Source organism: Pongo pygmaeus, chromosome 2 (genome assembly GCF_028885625.2).
Source record: "Pongo pygmaeus isolate AG05252 chromosome 2, NHGRI_mPonPyg2-v2.0_pri, whole genome shotgun sequence".
NCBI lineage: Eukaryota > Metazoa > Chordata > Mammalia > Primates > Hominidae > Pongo > Pongo pygmaeus.
In genome coordinates this window covers 188524482-188542770 of record NC_085930.1, presented here as the reverse complement: position 1 = coordinate 188542770, position 18289 = coordinate 188524482, and the positions used below count along the sequence as shown (strand labels likewise).

The 18289-nt window shown below is 42.9% G+C and overlaps 1 protein-coding gene across 3 annotated transcripts in view; it reads right to left on the bottom strand.

The window, feature by feature from the left end:
• Nucleotides 1–15968, bottom strand: part of MFN1 (mitofusin 1) — a 44169-nt gene extending 28201 nt beyond the window's left edge. Inside the window, exons 1-5 of one of the 3 annotated variants that reach the window (XM_054483596.2) lie at nucleotides 15836–15968; nucleotides 14669–14787; nucleotides 11623–11758; nucleotides 4642–4804; nucleotides 1199–1323 (exon numbers count right to left, since the gene is read on the bottom strand). In XM_054483596.2, the coding sequence (XP_054339571.1) occupies nucleotides 1199–1323; nucleotides 4642–4804; nucleotides 11623–11758; nucleotides 14669–14780 (536 nt within the window). In that variant the 5' untranslated portion in view covers nucleotides 14781–14787; nucleotides 15836–15968. Of the gene's footprint in view, nucleotides 1–1198; nucleotides 1324–2441; nucleotides 4222–4641; nucleotides 4805–11622; nucleotides 11759–14668; nucleotides 14788–15835 lie in introns of those variants that run through there. The other 2 variants (XM_054483595.2, XM_054483597.2) reach the window with 2 other exon arrangements.
• Nucleotides 15969–18289: the final 2321 nt, after the last annotated feature.

Below are 18289 nucleotides of genomic sequence, written 5' to 3'. Positions count from 1 at the left end.
CCACCAAAAAAAAAAAAACACAAAACAAAAAATTAGCTAGGCTTGGTGGCATGCCCCTGTAGCCCCAGCTACTCTGGAGGCTGAGGTGGAGGGATTGCTTAAGCCTGGGAGGTGGAGGTTGCAATAAGCCATGATCCCACCACTGCACTCCAGACTGGGCAACACAGCAAGACCCTGCCTCCAAAAAAAAAAAAAATCACATGGTAAACGAGGTATCTATTCACCTCAAGCATTTATTCTTTGTATTACAAACAATACAATTATATTCTTTTAGTTATTTTTAAATGTACAATTAAATTGTTATTCAGCCAGGTACAGCAGCTCACACCTGTCATTTCAGCACTTTGGGAGGCTGAGATGGGGGATTACTTGAAGCCAGGAGTTTGAGACCAGCATGGCCAACATGGTGAATCCGTCTGTACCAAAAAATACAAAAATTAGCCAGGCATGGTGGCTACTCAGGAGGCTGAGGCACAAGAATGGCTTGAACCCCGGAGGCGGAGGTTGCAGTGAGCTGACACTGCGCCACTGTACTCCAGCCTAGGTGACACAGTGAGACTCTGACTCAAAAAAATAAATAAAAATCAATTATTGTTCACTACCGTTACCCATTTTGGTACCAAATACTAGATCTCATTCATTTTTTCTTGTATCTATCCAACTGTCAATCTTGACTGACTGGGTCATAGATACAATCTGGCTATGAAATAAAGCTAAACTAGTTAACATTGTATTTAAACCAAATATTTTGGTGTCATGAACATCTTCTCTCTCCTCTGTTTCTATGGATTACTTGAAACACTCATTTCCATTTAAAAGGAAAATCCATTATCAAAAACAAAATGGAGCCAGGTGAGGTGGCTGGTGTGTGTCTGTAATCCCAGCTACCCAGGAGACTGAGGTGGGAGAATCACTTGTGCCCGGCAGGCGAAGGTTGCAAGATCGTGGCACTGCGGCACCGCACTCCGGCCAAAAAAAGTGGCCATCCTTAAAATTTCTTGAAATAGAATCAGACTGATGAATTGGTGCTTTTATGTAACTTATAAAATAAAACCAATACCGTATCTCTTCCTTAATCTAGCTAATGAGAACAAAGTGGCAACTGAATGTTTTAATTTTTTATACCATATGCTAAAGTAAGCAGTATTATACTATTAAATAAACTTCCAGAGAAAATGCAATCCACACGTAATTTTACCTGTCTACTAACACCAGGTCATCTCTCAAGAGGGCACATTTTGCTTTTGGCCAAAACACACGTACAAGACAGCCAGCTTTCAAATCTTTGTCCATGTGAAGGGCATGGGCCAGTTGATTAACTGTCTAAAGCAGGAGGAACAGAAAAAAATAAACTCCACTTGTAATAAAATTCAATAAAAATTAAAAACATTGTGGTACATTTATTTTAGCAAAACAGGTGTATAAAAGGTAAAACTCTGAAATAAAACCTTCTGAGCAATCTTGAGAACCTGAATTTTTAAATTTCCAAGTAGAAAAAAAAAATGGTTCCCTCAAAAAGAACTCCAGCAACAGAATTCTAAGCAACTCCTGATACTGATTTTGTAAAGTATATCAGTTCTGGAGTCTCTGTTCTTTTTGCCTATTTGTATTTTCTGATTCTACTGAAATAAATGTGTATCACTTAGTCATATGGAAGAAATGTCATTAGAAGAAATGTCATTATTAAAATAGGTTAAAATTACATAGCTTTTAACACCCCATAGAAAGGAATGAAATCATGTCTTTTGCAGGAACATGGATGGAGCTGCAGGCCATTATCCTAAGTCAATTAACGCAGAAACAGAAAACCAAATACTGCATCTTCTCACTTAAAAGTGAGAGCTAGGCCGGGGGCGGTGGCTCATGCCAGTAATTCCAGCACTTTGGGAGGCCGAGGCGGGTGGATCAACTGAGGTCAGGAGTTTTGAGACCAGCCTGGATAACATCATGAAACCCTGTCTCTACGAAAAATACAAAAATTAGCTGGGCATGGTGGCACGTGCCTCTAATTTCAGCTACTCGGGAGGCGGAGACAGAAGAATTGCTTGAACCCAGGAGGTGGAGGTTGCAGTGAGCCGAGATTGTGCCACTGCACCCCAGCCTGGGCAACAGAGCAAGACTCTGTCTCAAAAAAAAAAAAAAAAAGTGAGAGATAAACATTTGGGTACACACAGAAATAAAGATGGGAACAATAAACACTGGGAGCTACTACAGGGGTAAAGGTGGAAGGTGACAAGAGCTGAAAAACTACTAATTCACTATTTGGGTGACGGGCTCAGCTGAAGCCCAGACCTATGCATCACACAATGTATCCATGTAATAAACCTGTATATGTAACCAACCCCTGAATCTAAAATAAGGAGGAGGAAAAGAGTGTGAAGAGGACTGGAAGAGCATAGATCAGGAAAATGAGAGACGATTTCTTTAAAATAACAGCATACTTTGAGACTCTGAAGTCATGAGAAGTTTGAATTTTGATTTGCTAAAAATCTTAATCACCAAACAATCGTGATTCCTTCATTTATATGAATTAAAAGCTTGATTAGTATTTTCTTTTCTTTTCGAGACAGTGTCTTGCTCCATTTCCCAGGCTGAGTGATCACGGCTCACTGAAGCCTCAACCTCCCAGATTCAACCAATCCTCCTACCTCAGCCACTCGGGTAGCTGGGACTACAGGTATGCGCCACTATGCTTGGCTAATTTTTGTATTTTTTGTAGAGATGGGGTCTCAGTATATTGCTCAGGCTGGTCTCAAGCAATCCGACCACCTCAAGTGCTAAGATTGCAAGCGTGAGCCACTGTGACCGGCCTTGAATAGTATTTTCATAAACATCATCTCATTTTTCTAATAAGTAATCTGAAGGGTATGCTTATTCTAAAACTTACAGATTGAGTCATCTGATTTACATCAAAGAGCAAATTCACAAAGCAAGAACCACCCATGACTTTACCAAGAAATAAAATAGCACGGATCTTGAAGCACTGAACTTTTGTGTTTGTGGAAGAGATCTTTAGACTCAAGAGAAAATGACCACAATGAGAAACAGTGCCTTAACGAACTGCTTTTAGTCCAGAGTCAACATCTTGCATCCTAATTTGTTTTTCCTTTTATTTTATTTTTTGGCTGAAGGAGTCTATGGCACTGAGTTGAGAAATCTATGAAAGGTAGGGAATTGTCTTTGGCCCTCATCTGATAAAGTTAAAATATTTATTCATAAATATACTTACTACACACTCCTGAGGTAAGACAGTTTCTAAAAACACAGATACATATCAAAAACAGCTTCCAGGGCCCAATTTCTTAAGCAATTCTGTTTTAAAAAGACAAATCGGAGGCCAGGCATGGTGGCACAAGCCTGTAACCACAGCACTTTGGGAGGCCAAGGTGGGACAAATTTGAGATTAAACAGCAATGATATACGATTAAACAGCAATGATACACTTCAATAATGTTAGTCTCGGCTGGGCGTGGTGGTTCACGCCTGTAATCCCAGCACTTTGGGAGGCCAAGGCAGGTGGATCACCTGAGGTCAGGAGTTCAAGACCAGCCTGGGCAATATGGTGAAACCCCGTCTCTACTAAAAATACAAAAATTAGGCAGGTGTGGTGGTGCATGCCTGTAATCTCAGCTACTTGGGAGGCTGAGGCAGGAGAATCGCTTGCGCCCGGGAGGCGGAGGTTGCTAGCCGAGATCGTGCCATTGCACTCCAGCCTGGGCAACAGAGCAAGACTCCATCCAAAAACAAATAAATAAATAAAATAATGTTAGTCTCACTGGAAGGGTAGATTTAAAAAACTTGTTAATTCTAATATACCTTTAAATTAAGGACAGGTTTTATTCTTTCACTAATTTACTATGAAGTAAAAAAAAAAAAATTTAGAGTACTCAAAATATTTAGTGATGGCTTTCAAAGTTAGAAATATTAACAGTTCTTTTTGGCCGGGTGTCGTGGCGCATGCCTATAATCCTAGCACTTTGGGAGGCTGAGGCGGGTGGATCACCTGAGGTCAAGAGTTCAAGACTAGCCTGGCTGGTCAAGACTGTCTCTACTAAAAAAAAAAAAAAAGTACAAAAATTAGCTGGGCACGGTGGCGTGCACCTGTAATCCCAGCTACTCGGGAGGCTGAGGCAGGAGAATCATTTGAACCTGAGAGGCAGAGGTTGCAGCGAGCCAAGATCGTGCCACTGTACTCTAGCCTGGGCGACAGAGTGAGACTCAGTGTCAAAAAAAAAAAAAAAAAAAGGCCGGGTGCAGTGGCTCACGCCTATAATCCCAGCACTTTGGGAGGCTGAGGTGGGTGGATCATGAGGTCAGGAGTTTGAGACCAGCCTGGCCAAGATGGTGAAACCCCCGTCTCTACTAAAAATACAAAAATTAGCCGGGTGTGGTGGCGCACGCCTGTAGTCCCAGCTACTTGGGAGGCTGAGGCAGGAGAATCGCTTGAACCCGGGAGGCAGAGGTTGCGGTGAGCCGAGATTGTGCCATTGCACTCCAGCCTGGGCGACAAGAGCGAAACTCCGTCTAAAAAAAAAAAGAAAGAAATATTAACAGTTCTTTTTATAAGATGTCAGCGATGCAGACAGTAAGTTCAGGACATTGTTTCAGATATATTATTCTGCTAAAGGTTAAAGATCATACCTTCACACTCTTTTTTTCATCTGATCCTTCTGTCATAAGATAGGCTTTATCTCCATCGGTTCCTTCAACACTTAGGAAGCAATTGGTTATATGGCCAATCCCACTAGGGAGAACTTTATCCCACAACATTGCATTGATAACAGAGCTCTTCCCACTGCTTGTCCTGAAGAATATACAAAATCATGAAAAACAAAACATAACAGTAAAAAAATCAATTCTTTCACTGGGTCTAATATCAACTTTTTTAAAATCCAAATTTTGTTAAGATTTCTTAAGACTGCATTTTTATGAAAAGATTGACCACTTGGCTTACACAAATACTAGCAATGTACATTTCAGAAAAAATAAAATGAAGACAAATCCCACCTTTCTCATAGTAGTATCCTCAACTTTTCTTTCTTGCTTTTTGTGGCAATTTGAAATCACAGGTCAAAATTCTGCAACACTATTCCTATCACAAGATGGGGTCTAATATCCCATCTCCTTAAATCTGGGCTGGTTTGTGACTGCTTCAACAAATAATGCACATCAGAAGTGACAGTGGGTGGCCAGGCGCAGTGGCTCATGCCTGTAATCCCAGCACTTTGGGAAGCCAAGGTGGGTGGATCACTTGAGGTCAGGAGTTCGGGACCAGCCTGACCAACATGGTGAAACCCCATCTCTACTAAAAATACAAAAAATTAGCCAGGTGTGGTGGGGGGCCCCTGTAATCCCAGGTACTCAGGAGACTGGGGCAGAAAAATCGCTTGAACCCAGGAGGTGGAGGTTGCAGTAAGCCAAGATCGCGCCACTGCACTCCAGCCTGGGCGACAGAGCCAGACTGAGTCTCAAAAAAAAAAAAAAAAAAAAAGGAGTGACACTGGGTGACTTCCAAGACTAGGTCATAAAAGGCAATGCAGCTTCTTCTATCTTGTTCCCTGGAATATATGCACTTGGAGCCTTGCCATGTAAAAAGTCCACTTACCCCGAGTCTGCTGTGCTGCAAGGAAGTCAAGCTAAACAGAGAGCTCTGAGTAGTGCTCTACTCAACAGTCCTAGTCTTTGAATCATTCCAGCCCAGGTCCCAGACATGTGAGTGAAGATTTAAGATCATTTCAACCCTCAGTTGTTGAGCCACCCCAATCTTCACATCTTCTCAGTTAAGGCTCCAGAGTCCATGGAGCAAAGACAAGACATCCCCGCTGTGCCCTATCTGTATTCTTGACTCACAGAATCAGTGAACATAATAAAATGGCTGTTAAGTTGCTAAGTTTTGGGTAATCTGTTATGCAGTCATAGGAAAAAGGACACATTTGATGGCTCTGAAATGCAAAGAACAACTCATACTCACTTCAGGCACTTGCTTTCCATTAAGTCAACCCAAGTCCCAGATACCACTGGGAGCCTTTTGGTTCACTGCAAAAGAATCCTATCTTTTCAGCATATGTTTTACCTCTTTCCTTTAGCATAAGAGGGAAAGAACTTTTCTTTATGTTATGGATATCATTCCCAACTCCCTTCCCAGGGAATCTTCCTGCCTTCATTAGCTCAACATTGGCTTCTATTGCCAATATACCACATCCTGTAAGGATGCCTAGGATCTCTCTTAAAATTTACTTTCTGGACATTTCATGAAGCCTTGCAGTGATCCTCAAGAGTAGTTCTGAAACCATCCCCATGGGGTTAACAAGAATTACATGCCGGGTTCTGGACAGAAATATGGCTGTAGCTCATTAATAATCAGGCTGCACTTTGGCCCACTTCCTTGTTGCTAAATGTCATGTAACACCAGATACTGACCATTTGCACCCCCATTCTTCCTATAGACAGGAGCTCTGACATTAGAATCATAACACTTTTAAGGATAGCTTAAGATTTTTTTGGGGCCCCCAAATCCAGCAACCAGTTTGAAGACCACCCACAGAGGAATGGGATGGATCGGCATGCGAATACAGCCTAGCCTTATTATCTCCCTGTCCCATGACTTCACTCTGCAAGTTCCAACCAATCAACGACCTCTACACTTTGGGCACTCCAAAAACCTTAAAAACCCTAACCTCAAATTCCTTGGGGAGATGGATTGAGGTTCCCTCCCACCTCCTCATTTGGTGACCCTACGATTAAACCTCTTCTCTGCTGCAACCTGGTGTCTCAGCATATCAACTTGCTGCATACATTGGGTGACGGACCTACTATAGTTAAGTTTGGGTCCCTCCACCCCATATAAGAATCATCTGGGGAGCCCATTAATGATGCAGATTCCTCAAGTGAACTGTGAACCTAAAGAATCAAGACTCTGGGGATACTGTTGGGATGATTCTTAGGCATACTAAAGTGAGACACACTGTCACCCTGCCTTCTCAAACAAAAAAAACAACTGTGGAAATAGAAACTTTTTCTCCTCTACTATCAAAATCAACACAGAACACTTCATAACTAGATATATGGGGATTTTTCCACATGCAGGAAGCAGTTCTCCAGCAAACACCATTCAATTCATTTCTACCTCCTCCCATCTTGGTTCAATGCCAGAACAGCTCACAGAACTCAGGGAAGCATTATACTTAAATCTACTGGTTTATTACAAAGGATATTGTACGTGACACAGATGAGATGCCTGAGCATTCATGCCCTCTCAGCATGCCACTCTCCCAGCATAACCATGAGTTTAGTTACCTGGAAGTCCAATCTTGTTCAAGAGTTTTCATAAAGCCTAATTTTCAGCCTGTCCTCCCCCACCCTTTCTGGAAATGGGTGGGTGGGAAGGAAAGTTCCAGTCCTCTAATCCCCTGATCACTTAACCTTTCAAGTGACTGGTCACCCTCTGAGGTTATCTAGGCGCACCACCCTAAACCACTCATTAGCATAAATTCAGGTGTCATCAAAAAGGGCTCATTATGAAAACAAGATACTCCAATCACTCAGGAAATTCCTATGGTTTTAGAAGCTCTGTGACAAGAATGGGACAAAGATCAAATATATTTCTTTTTATACCATACCAATGCTTTCTAATTTTCCTTTTACCTGGATGGCATTTTTTTTTCTTGTTTGAGACGGAGTCTCCTTCTGTGGCCCAGGCTGGAGTGCAGTGGTGCGATCTCAGCTCACTGCAACCTCCACCTCCTGGGTTCAAGTGATTCTCCTGCCAGGGCCTCTCAAGTAGCTGGGATTACAGAAGTGCACCACCACACCCAGTTAATTTTTCTATTTTTGGTAGAGACAGGGATTCACCATGTTGGCCAGCCTGGTCTCAAACTCCTGACGTCAGGTGATCCACCTGCCTCAGCCTCCCAAAGTGCTGGGATTATAGGCGTGAGCCACCACGCCTGGCCCCTGGCTGGCATTTCCATGGATAGTCCCTCTTCCTCTCCACAGTGCTGTCATTGTTTTTCATTACACACTCTCCCTGGATCATCTCATCAACTCCTGTGATCTCAATCACCAACATAAGCCAATAATTCCTAAATTTCCTAGAATTCTCCCTAGTCCAAGTCTCATATTTCCAACTGCCTTTTTGGTAACTACACTTGAATATATATAGTTGTATTAAACACACACAATTTCTTGCCTATACTACTGTCAGAGGTGTTTGAAGCAGAGCAACTCCATCTTGAACAGGGGCTGGGTAAAATGAGGATGAGACCTACTGGGCTGCATTCCCAGGAGATTAGGCATTTTAAGTCACAGAATGAGATAGGAGGTTGCCACAATATACAGGTCACAAAGACCTTGCTGATAAAAGAAGTGGCCAAATCCCACCAAAACCAAGATGGCGATGAAAGTGACCTCTGGTCGTCCTCACTGCTCACTGTAATATATATATTATATGTATATAATATATACAGTTTAGATACCATGGCAACATCCAGAATGGATGGATATATGGGCTAAAAAGGGGAGGTACCAGCTGGGCACGGTGGCTCACACCTGTAATCCCAGCACTTTGGGAGGCCCAGGTGGGTGGATGGCCTGAGGTCAGGAGTTCGAGACCAGGCTGGCCAACATGGTGAAATCCCATCTCTACAAATAATACAAAAATTAGCTGGGTGTGGTGGTGCACTCCTGTAATCCCAGCTACTACAGGGAGGCTGAGGCAGGAGAATCGCTTGAAGCCGGGAGGCAAAGGTTGCAGTGAGCCAAGATCATGCCATTGCGCTCCAGCCTGGGTGACAAGAGCGAAATTCTGTCTCCCAAAAAAAGAAAAAGTGGGGGACAGGTACTAACCCTCAGTCCTGGGAATTGCCTACCCCTTACCTGGAAAACTCATGAATAATCCACCCTTTGTTTGGCATACAATCAACAAATAACCATAAAAATATCAAAGCAGCAGTTCTCGGGACTGATCTGCCTATGCAGCAGCCATTTTTTATTCCTTTATTTTGTTAATAAACTTGCTTTCACTTTATGGACCCACCCAGAATTCTTTCTTGCGCAAGGTCCAAGAACCCTCTCTTAGGGTTAGGATCAGGGCCCCTTTCCGATAACATTACTACAACTGCCTCCTACCCCTGTTCTCATTCAATTCATTCTCCCCATTATATCTAAGGTTATAATTGTAACATCCAATCGTCTCATGACTATTTTCCAAAATAAAAGAATGCAGAACGCCTTACTATGACATATTAATACAAGGTCTTTTACAATCTGCCTTTTGCTTACAAAGTCTCTTCTTTTGCTATTGTTTCGTAACACCTTAAACTACTTGAGTTCTCCAAACACACTGCGGTCTCCCTACCCCTTTCTATTTACGGCTTTCTGCAAGAAATGAGCTTTTGGACCTTTTTCACATCCAAAGCTATACCTATTTCTCATTCTCAGTAGGACACTTGAGTCATCACCTTCCCAGGAGGCTCTTCCTTCCTACTCCACCCTAATCTGAAGTAGGATCTTTTTAAATGGAGCTATCTCATGCCAGACTCTGTGTAACGCCCTGAGAATATATGGTCAAATGGGAGAAGCAGAAAATAAAAACATAAAATAAGAGCTTTGTGAAAAGTGTTGAAAGACATTAACAGGGTGCTTTAACAGAAAATAACTGAGAAAGAATAATTTAGATAGAGTGCTCAGAGTAAGTGTCTAAGGTAGTAACATTTAGGATGAAATATGAAGAATGAGAAGGCACTAGACATGGATAGAACAAGGAAACGAGAGTCATAAGCAAAGGGAATTGCAAGGGAAAAAGCCCTACGATGGGAAATAGCTTAGAAGGCCTACGAAGTTAGTTTAGTAAATAAATGCCTCTGTTGGTACACAGCACTTGATAGCTGAATAACCAGTTATGGAGCTAGTCATTTGTCTTTGCATATAAGCTGTGGCAAAGATCATCCTATCACTCTGGATTGTTACACCAATGTACGCCTCCTACTCTCCCTCTAGGAATGATGGAGTTGAAAATTTTGGAAGACGTACCTGATCACCGCCCTTTTCTCCCCGCCATAATCCTTACTACCTGTGAACCAGGTAATTGTCAACCTTAAGAAAGACACTAAAGATAATCACCTCTAAATTAGCCAGGCACAGTGGCTCACGCCTGTAATCCCAGCACTTTCGGATGCCGAGGTGAGTGGTTCACTTGAGGTCAGGAGTTCGAGACCAGCCTGGCCAACATGGTGAAACCCCACCTCTAATAAAAATATAAAAATTAGGCCCGGGCCAGGCGCGGTGGCTCACGCCTGTAATCCCAACACTTTGGGAGGTCGAGGTGGGCGGATTGCCTGGGCTCAGGAGTTCGAGACCAGCCTGGGTCAGCCTGGGCAACATGGTGAAACCCCATCTCTACTAAAATACAAAAAAAAAAAAAAAAAAAATTAGCCGGGTGTGGCAGCATGTGGCTGTAGTCCCAGCTACTAGAGAGGCTGAGGCAGGAGAATTGCTTGAACCCGGGAGGCGGAGGTTGCAGTGAGTCGAGATGGTGCCACCGCACTCCAACCTGGCAACAGACTGAGACTCCGTCTCAAAAAAAAAAAAAAAATTAGGCTGGATGAGGTGGCTCACGCCTGTAATTCCAACACTTTGGGAGGCCAAGGCAGGTGGATCACCTGAGGTCAGGAGTTCAAGACTAGCCTGGCCAACATGGTGAAACCCCATCTCTACTAAAAATACAAAAATTAGCCAGGTATGGTGGCACACGCCTATAATTCCAGCTACTAGGGAGGCTGAGGCAGGAGAATCGCTTGAACCCGGGATGTGGAGGTTGCAGCAAGCCGAGATTGTGCCACTGCACTCCAGTGTGGGTGACAGAGTAAGACTCCCTCTCAGGAAAAAAAAAAAAAAAAAAATGCTGAGTTTACTTGGGAATCAAAAATAAAGATTATAATCTGGAATGCATGGAATGGCCTACCAGTGCATTCAGTGAGGGTAAGAGGAGTTTTTATTAGCAAAAAGAGATTTACATAAGCTGCCTAGAAACAAGAGTTATTTGGTTCCAGAGGTTCAACGCCAGTTATTGTCAGTTCATTGGTGGAGATGCCATTACCGGGCAAGAACTCTCCTGAAAACATTTTATCTGAATTAAGGCAGTCCTAAAGTATGTTTATTGATAAGTCTTATCAAAGCAGGAGATTTGAAAGAATTTCTAGAAAGTCCTTGGAAATAGTTATCTCAGACAAGAGCCTCTTTCCTTCTAGGCCTGTCTAGGTATGACAAAAGTGATTTCATCCTAGCTTCTGAAACTTTCACATAATCAGGTAAACTTAAAAAAGAGTAAAACACAAAGTATGCTTACCATTTATCTATATTTCCATTCTTAAAACTGTCTAAGAGCCAATTCTTAGAAATGAGAATCATTAAAAGGTAAAAATATGATTGACTTTCATAAAGCTTCATTTTATACCAGGAGGTAAAATGCACAAATTCTTTCACATGCTAACTAACAGCTTTAACGTTCAACACAGGCAGAAACTTGCGAGGCTGGGGGAGGATGGGAGAAATATTACTTGTTGAAACATCAGACACAAAGCTGATTCCTGGAAACTAATCTTAGAAGTAATAATAAATAATTACCTGCCAAAAAATGCCACCTTCATGTGTCTCCGAGATAGCACCTCACCAATGATGGAAAGCTTGTCTTTATATCCCTGCATTTCTACCAGATCATCCTCAGTGGCTATTCGATCAAGTTCTGGATTCTTATATATTGCTGCAAAATTGAAATGGCATTAGAAAAGTGATATAAATGGATATTAAGTTAGTTATATAATGGAATACCTAAGATTGTATATATTTTGGCTTTATGTTAACATGCCACCCACAGCATCTGAATGTTTGGTAAAAGGTGCATACTCCGTGGCAATGGGTCACAAGAATCCCGCCCAAAAGAATTTCAAGAATATTAAAAGTTGCAAGGGCACAGTCAAAAGTGGACTTCTAGGTCTCAAACATACAAGCTACCCTTGAGACAAGAATACATTTCTAAAGAGAGAAACTGGAACCTAACACTGACCTATTACTGTTCCAACCTGACTGAATGGATCTTCAGATCTTGAGCTCAGAACAGGGAGCCACATACTGAGAAAAAAGTGAGGTTTGAATAAGAGCCTCTCAGAAATTAAGATACAGTTCAAGGTCTCCAAGCTAGGAAAGACCTTGCTACTTTACCACGTTCTATCTGCTTCCCCCAGGGATGAGGTGAAACAGCTCACTTAACACAAAGACAGAGAAGAAAGAGAATTACAGGCTGTATCCCGTCTACAGCCATACCACCCTGAATGCACTCGATCTCATCAGATTGTATCCCACTCTCACTCTCATCAGGTTTAGGGTTTAACCACACATCCCAGCCCTCACCTCTCCTCCATGGCTGGAGATAGTTGAAAAAGCCTGGGTTTGAAAAATAGAAAAATCTTTCAGTTTTGTTTATAACTCAGGAATAGGAGATAACCTGATGTTTACATTCTTATCACCTCTTTTTGAAGGTAAAGACATGAAGATTCATGTGGGCGTGGGGGCTCACGCCTATAATCCTAGCACTTTGGGATGATCACTTGAGGTCAGGAGTTCATGACCAGCCTGGACAATATGGTAAAACACCATCTCTACTAAAAATACGAAAATTAGCTGGAAATCACTTGAATCCGGAGGCGGAGTTTGTAGTGAGCCGAGATGGTGCCACTGCACTCCAACCTGGGCGACAGAGTGAGACATCGTCTCAAAAAAACAAAAACAAAAACAAAAAGATTCATCTGGCTACTGAATGACCCTAATTAGAGACAAACACTGCCACTTAAAACGTCTCCAGTGCACATCCAATTAAGCTTCTCATATCTCACCATACTTTTCTAATGCAGTAATAAAATATGTGCAATTTGGTGAATAATGGACAGACTGGTTTAAGTATCATTACATTTATTTTTGCTTTTCATTTTATTTTTGCTCTTGTATGTTTTTCCTATTTGCTTTGTCTCCTTTTTGCAACATTTTTTACTGAGGTTCTAAAACCTGTAAAACTGAATTCACATTCTAAAGCTGCCATTTCACTAGTGCCTAGCATGATGCATCATCTATAACATGCACAATACACATTTAACTTCATTTTCACTTCCTATTAATTTTTTTAGAAAAAAAATATTTTTAAAAAGTCAACTGTGCCAGCTCAAATTATTTCCTAATTGGAAACAAAGATTCTATACTACTATTTTTTTTTTCTCATTCAGCATTGAATTGTGTCAAGTCTGGTGCTAGGAATACAATGAATCCCAGGCTCCTGCCCTAAAGGAGCTCAAAATCTGGTAAGAGAGAGTTGGGAGAGACATGAAAAAAAAAGTTTGACTCCCAATCTACCAAAGGTTTCCCCACTGTCGCTGGAAAAATTTACAGAATCCCTCCCTTTCCACTGTACAGTTGAGAGGCACATAATCTTTTCTTTTTTGAGATGGAGTCTCACTCCATCACCCAGGCTGGAGTGCAGTGCAACTTCAGTTCACTGCAACCTCTGCCTCCCGGGTTCAAGCAATTCTCCCTCTTCAAGCCTCCTGAGTAGCTAGGATTACAAGCGTCCGCCACCATGCCCAGCTAATTTTTGTATTTTTAGACAGGGTTTCACCATGTTGATCAGGCTGGTCTTGAACTTCTAACCTCAGGTAATCCGCCCATCTTGGACTCCCAAAGTGCTGGGATTACAGGTGTGAGTCAGGGCGCCTGGTCGAGAGGTACATAATCTTAAGAACCAGAAAAATATTTCAACAGTTATCTCTAAACAAGTATTCCCGGCTGGGTGTGGTGGCTCACACCTGTAATCCCAGCACTTTGGGAGGCCAAGAGGGGTGATCATGGGGTCAGGAGTTCGAGACCAGCCTGGCCAATATGGTGAAACCCTGTCTCTACTAAAAATACAAAAATTAGCCAGGCATGGTGGCACGTGCACTGGAGTCCCATTTACTTGGGAGGCTGAGGCAGAAGAATCGCTTGAACCCAGGAAGCGGAGGCTGCAGTGAGCCGAGAACATGCCACTGCACTCCAGCCTGGGCAACAAGACAAGACTCCGTCTCAAAAAAAAAAAAAAAAAAAGAAGTATTCCCTAGTAAGACATTCCTCATCACCTTTAACAGTTATGAAACTCCTTTTTCCCCCTTTCCACTGCAATTCAGCCTCGTTTGAGAAAATGAGATATGTCTGAGGTCTTGGCTTAACTGCTAAGTTGGGGAGGAGACAAGTATAATGGTTAAACGTGGACTGCCTGATTTTTTGTCTGGGCACTTATTAGCTGCGTGATCTTGGGCAAACTGTTTAACTTTTCTTTGACTTGGTCTCTTCATCTTTAAAATGAAAGATGGTGGTGATGAAAATTAAATGAACTATTAACATAGCTATTTCTCATCACCTAGTGGTGATGAAAATTAAATGAGCTATTAATATACTAAAGTTCTTAGTTGTTATTAATACCATTTAATTTTCCCCTTCTGGAGGGTAGAAAAGGGTTTTATTCATTATGGTACTTCTCATAGTATACAGTACAATGCCCCATACATGTGTTCAATAACTAATGTTGAAAGAATAAGCACTTTTATATATTTTCAACAGTAATTACTTTAAGAACTTAAGAAGAACTAACCTTCAACAAAATGTGATCCTTCAGTAACAAACTCCAGTAACTGGTCAAAGACTGCAGTAATCGCCTTCTTAGCCAGCACAAAGTGCTTCAGTGGAGAAACAGGTTCTGCCATTATGCTACTAGAGGGAGATAAAGTTAGAAAAGCACAAACTAAAGTGGATGATAGACATGCAAACTGATGACACACCAGTGACAGTCATCAACTCCCCAATGAAATAAATTATGCTGGCAAAATGTTTTTAGGTAATTCTTTTTTGGGAGTGTTCTAGTCAGACAATTAAAGATGACTTTTGAATGATATTTCATTAAAATAAGTGAAATCTATTAGCCGAAATCTATTAGCCAAAGTCTTGGTTGCAATTTCTACTCAACTTCCCTTTGGTGAAGAAGAAACTAATTGTGACTAAGTCTGTCACTGCATGTGACTCGAAAGTACATCAGGGAACAGGGTTAGTGAGACGAAGCCAAATTCACAAACAATAACGAAGTTATTAAGTTTCTCAACCTGAAGCTCTAGGTGAGTAGGAGTGGATATGCAGAGTGAGGAAATAAAATTCTAAGATCACAATGTGAGGCTGACATTTAGAAAGGTAAGGCTTCAAGAGGGCATTAACGCTTCCAGCCAAAGTACCAGAAACTTCAAGGAATATAAGTTTAAGAAAGCATAGGTGGTTTCTCAAGAAAAAGACACCAAAGACAAACAATCACGGTCTAATCCTGGTGTGTACATGGAAAAGAACAGTGGCCATAAAGAAGGCGGATTCTTCCAGAGAGTCAAGAAATGACCGCGCGAAGGAGCTGCGTGGGAAAAGCCGGGTGGGGGTAACGCCCCGGTCCAGCCGGTGTGAACACCTGCCTTAGAAAAGGCCTTCCACCTTTCCACACCGGGCGCAGGAGTCAGGGCCAGAGCCCACCCCCGCCCCGCGCACGACCGTCCAGGTCCGGATCTCCCACTCCCACCCCCGAGCACGGCCTCGTGGGCTCCGTGGGCTCGACTCGGCCGCCAGCCCCGTTCGCCCGACAGTTGGCTCTCTCCTTTCCCACAGGACCGCGGCGGGCGGCGCCTCGTCACACAACGCCGCGTGCACGACTCCCGCCCCCAGTCCCCAGTCGCTCGAAGGTCACTCCGAGCGTCGCAAACGTGCTGTCGAGGCAGCCGGCACTCACAGTCTCCGCTTCAACTATCACCCTGCAACAGCAACTCGGCCACAGATCCCAAACTGCCTCATCTTCCCGAGAAGTTAAAGGCGGAGAGGAGGCAAGGGGAGTGGCAAAGGGCGGTCACTTCCGGTCTCTTGCCTCCTCTGTTCTGTTTGGCTCCGTGGCCGGAAGCGCATCTATGCCAGGCGCCATTTTCCTTAAGGGCAGAAGGCAAGGTTTGTTGTGGGCAGACTGCTACCAGGAGAGTGGTTTTCCGTTCCCCCTTCCAACTTCTTCCCTTCCCTTCTCCCCTCAAAGTGTCCAAGTCTCTGCCCAGCCTAGGCTTAGCTAGCTTCCAGTGATGGTGGTGGCTGACGCCTGTAATCCCAGCACTTTGGGAGATCGAAGGGGTGGGATATCCCTTAAGCCCAGGAGTTCGAGACTAGCCTGGGCAACATAGGGAGGCGCCCCCCCCGCCCCCGCCCCGCTTCCTCCTCCCCGTCTCTACAAAATAAAAAAATTTAAAAACCTAGCGAGGCGTGGTGGCACACACCTGTGGTCCCAGCTACTTCGGAGACTGAGGTGGGGGGATTGTTTGGGCCCGGGGCTGCAGCGAACTGTGATTTATCGTGCCACTGCACTCCAGCCTGGGCAAGAGAGCGAGACATTGTCTCCAAATAAATAAATTTAAAAAATGACAAAAGAAAAGAAATCCAGATCGTATTACTTTCTGAGCTTAAAAAGCTTTCCAGGCCGGGCGGGGTGGCTCACGCCTGTAATCCCAGCACTTTGGGAGGCCGAGGCGGGCGGATCACAAGGTCAGGAGATCGGGAGCATCGGCTAACACGGTGAAAGCCCGTCTCTACTAAAAATACAAAAAGTAGCTGGGCATGGTGGCGGGCTCCTGTAGTTCCAGCTACTCAGGAGCCTGAGGCAGAGAATTGCTTGAACCCGGGAGGCGGAGGTTACAGTGAGCCGAGATCGCGCCACTGCACTCCAGCCTGGGCGACAGAGCCAGACTCCATCTCAAAAAAAAAAAAAAAAAAGCTTTCCAACAGCTTGCCATTATACTTAAAATTCAAGCTTCGGATGGTAACCACCCAAGGAAAGCCTCCACCTTGCCGGCTGACTAGCCAGAACTGATACAAGACACGGGAATTGCAAATAAAGACTTAGTCACGCAGAGCCGGCTGTATGGGAGACTGGAGTTTTATTATTACTGAAATCAGTCTCCCTGAGCAGCACTGGGGAGCAGAATTTTTAAGGACAATTTGGTGGGTTGGGGGAGGCCACTGAGCCAGGAGTGCTGATTGGTCAGGGATGAAATCACAGGGAGTGGAAGCTGTCTTTCTGCAGGAGTCAGTTCCTGGGTTGGGGGACACTAGATCAGATGAGCCTGTTTATCGGTCTGGGTCGTGCCAGCTGATCCATCAGTTCTGAGCATAGGTAGTCTCAAAGGGAACTTTTACTCTATTTTGTTTGAATTTTAAAAATCATGTGGTATCCTTTTATTAGTTCTGTACTTAATAATTATATTTAATATAATTACTGTATTTTAAAGCAAGAGTGGCATATTACAGGCTATAAATTATAGCACAGTAATTAAATGTTTAATATAGTAAGTAATAAGAAATTTAATCCATTGCTTTTGTGTGTGGAACATGCATATTACCAAAAAGCCAGGAGAGTAAACACAAAGAAGGAAAAGAATTTAAATATAAAGGCTAAAACCAACATAGATATTAACAAAAACTAACGTTATTTGAAATTATCAATTTGACGTATCACTGCCAAATCTGTTCAAGAACATAAAAAAATGAAAGAAGACACAAATTAAGGGGAGAATAACTATAGATATATAATATAAATGCCAACAAATTGAAAAGCTTAGATGAAGTATAAAATCTGGGAAAACATCAAATACCAAAATTAGACCAAGAAAAAATAGAAAACTCGAATAGGCTAAGTTTCCCACATATTCAAAAATAGCCAGGTCTAGATGATTTTAGGGGTAACTTTCTATTACATGTTTAACAAAAAGATTAATCTTGCTGGGCACGATAGCTCACGCCTGTAATCCCAGCACTTTGGGAGGCCGAGGCGTGTGGATCATGAGGTCAGGAGTTCGAGACCAGCCTGTCCAATATGGTGAAACCCTGTCTCTAATAAAAAACACAAAAATTAGCCAGGGGTGGTGGCAGGTGCCTGTAGTCCCAGCTACTCCAGAGGCTGAGGCAGGAGAATCACCTGAATCTGGGAGACAGAGGTTTCAGTGAGCCAACATCACGCTACTGCACTCCAGCCTGGGCCAAAGAGCGAGACTCAGTCTCCAGAAAAAAAAAAAAAAAAAAAAAAAAAAATTCACACTTATGGACTACAGAGGCAAACATAGGAAATATTAGCTACCTGAGGCCAACGTTGTATTAGAATTTTTTTTTTTATCCAAGTAGGGTTTTCCTAGGAATACAGAAATCATCAAAC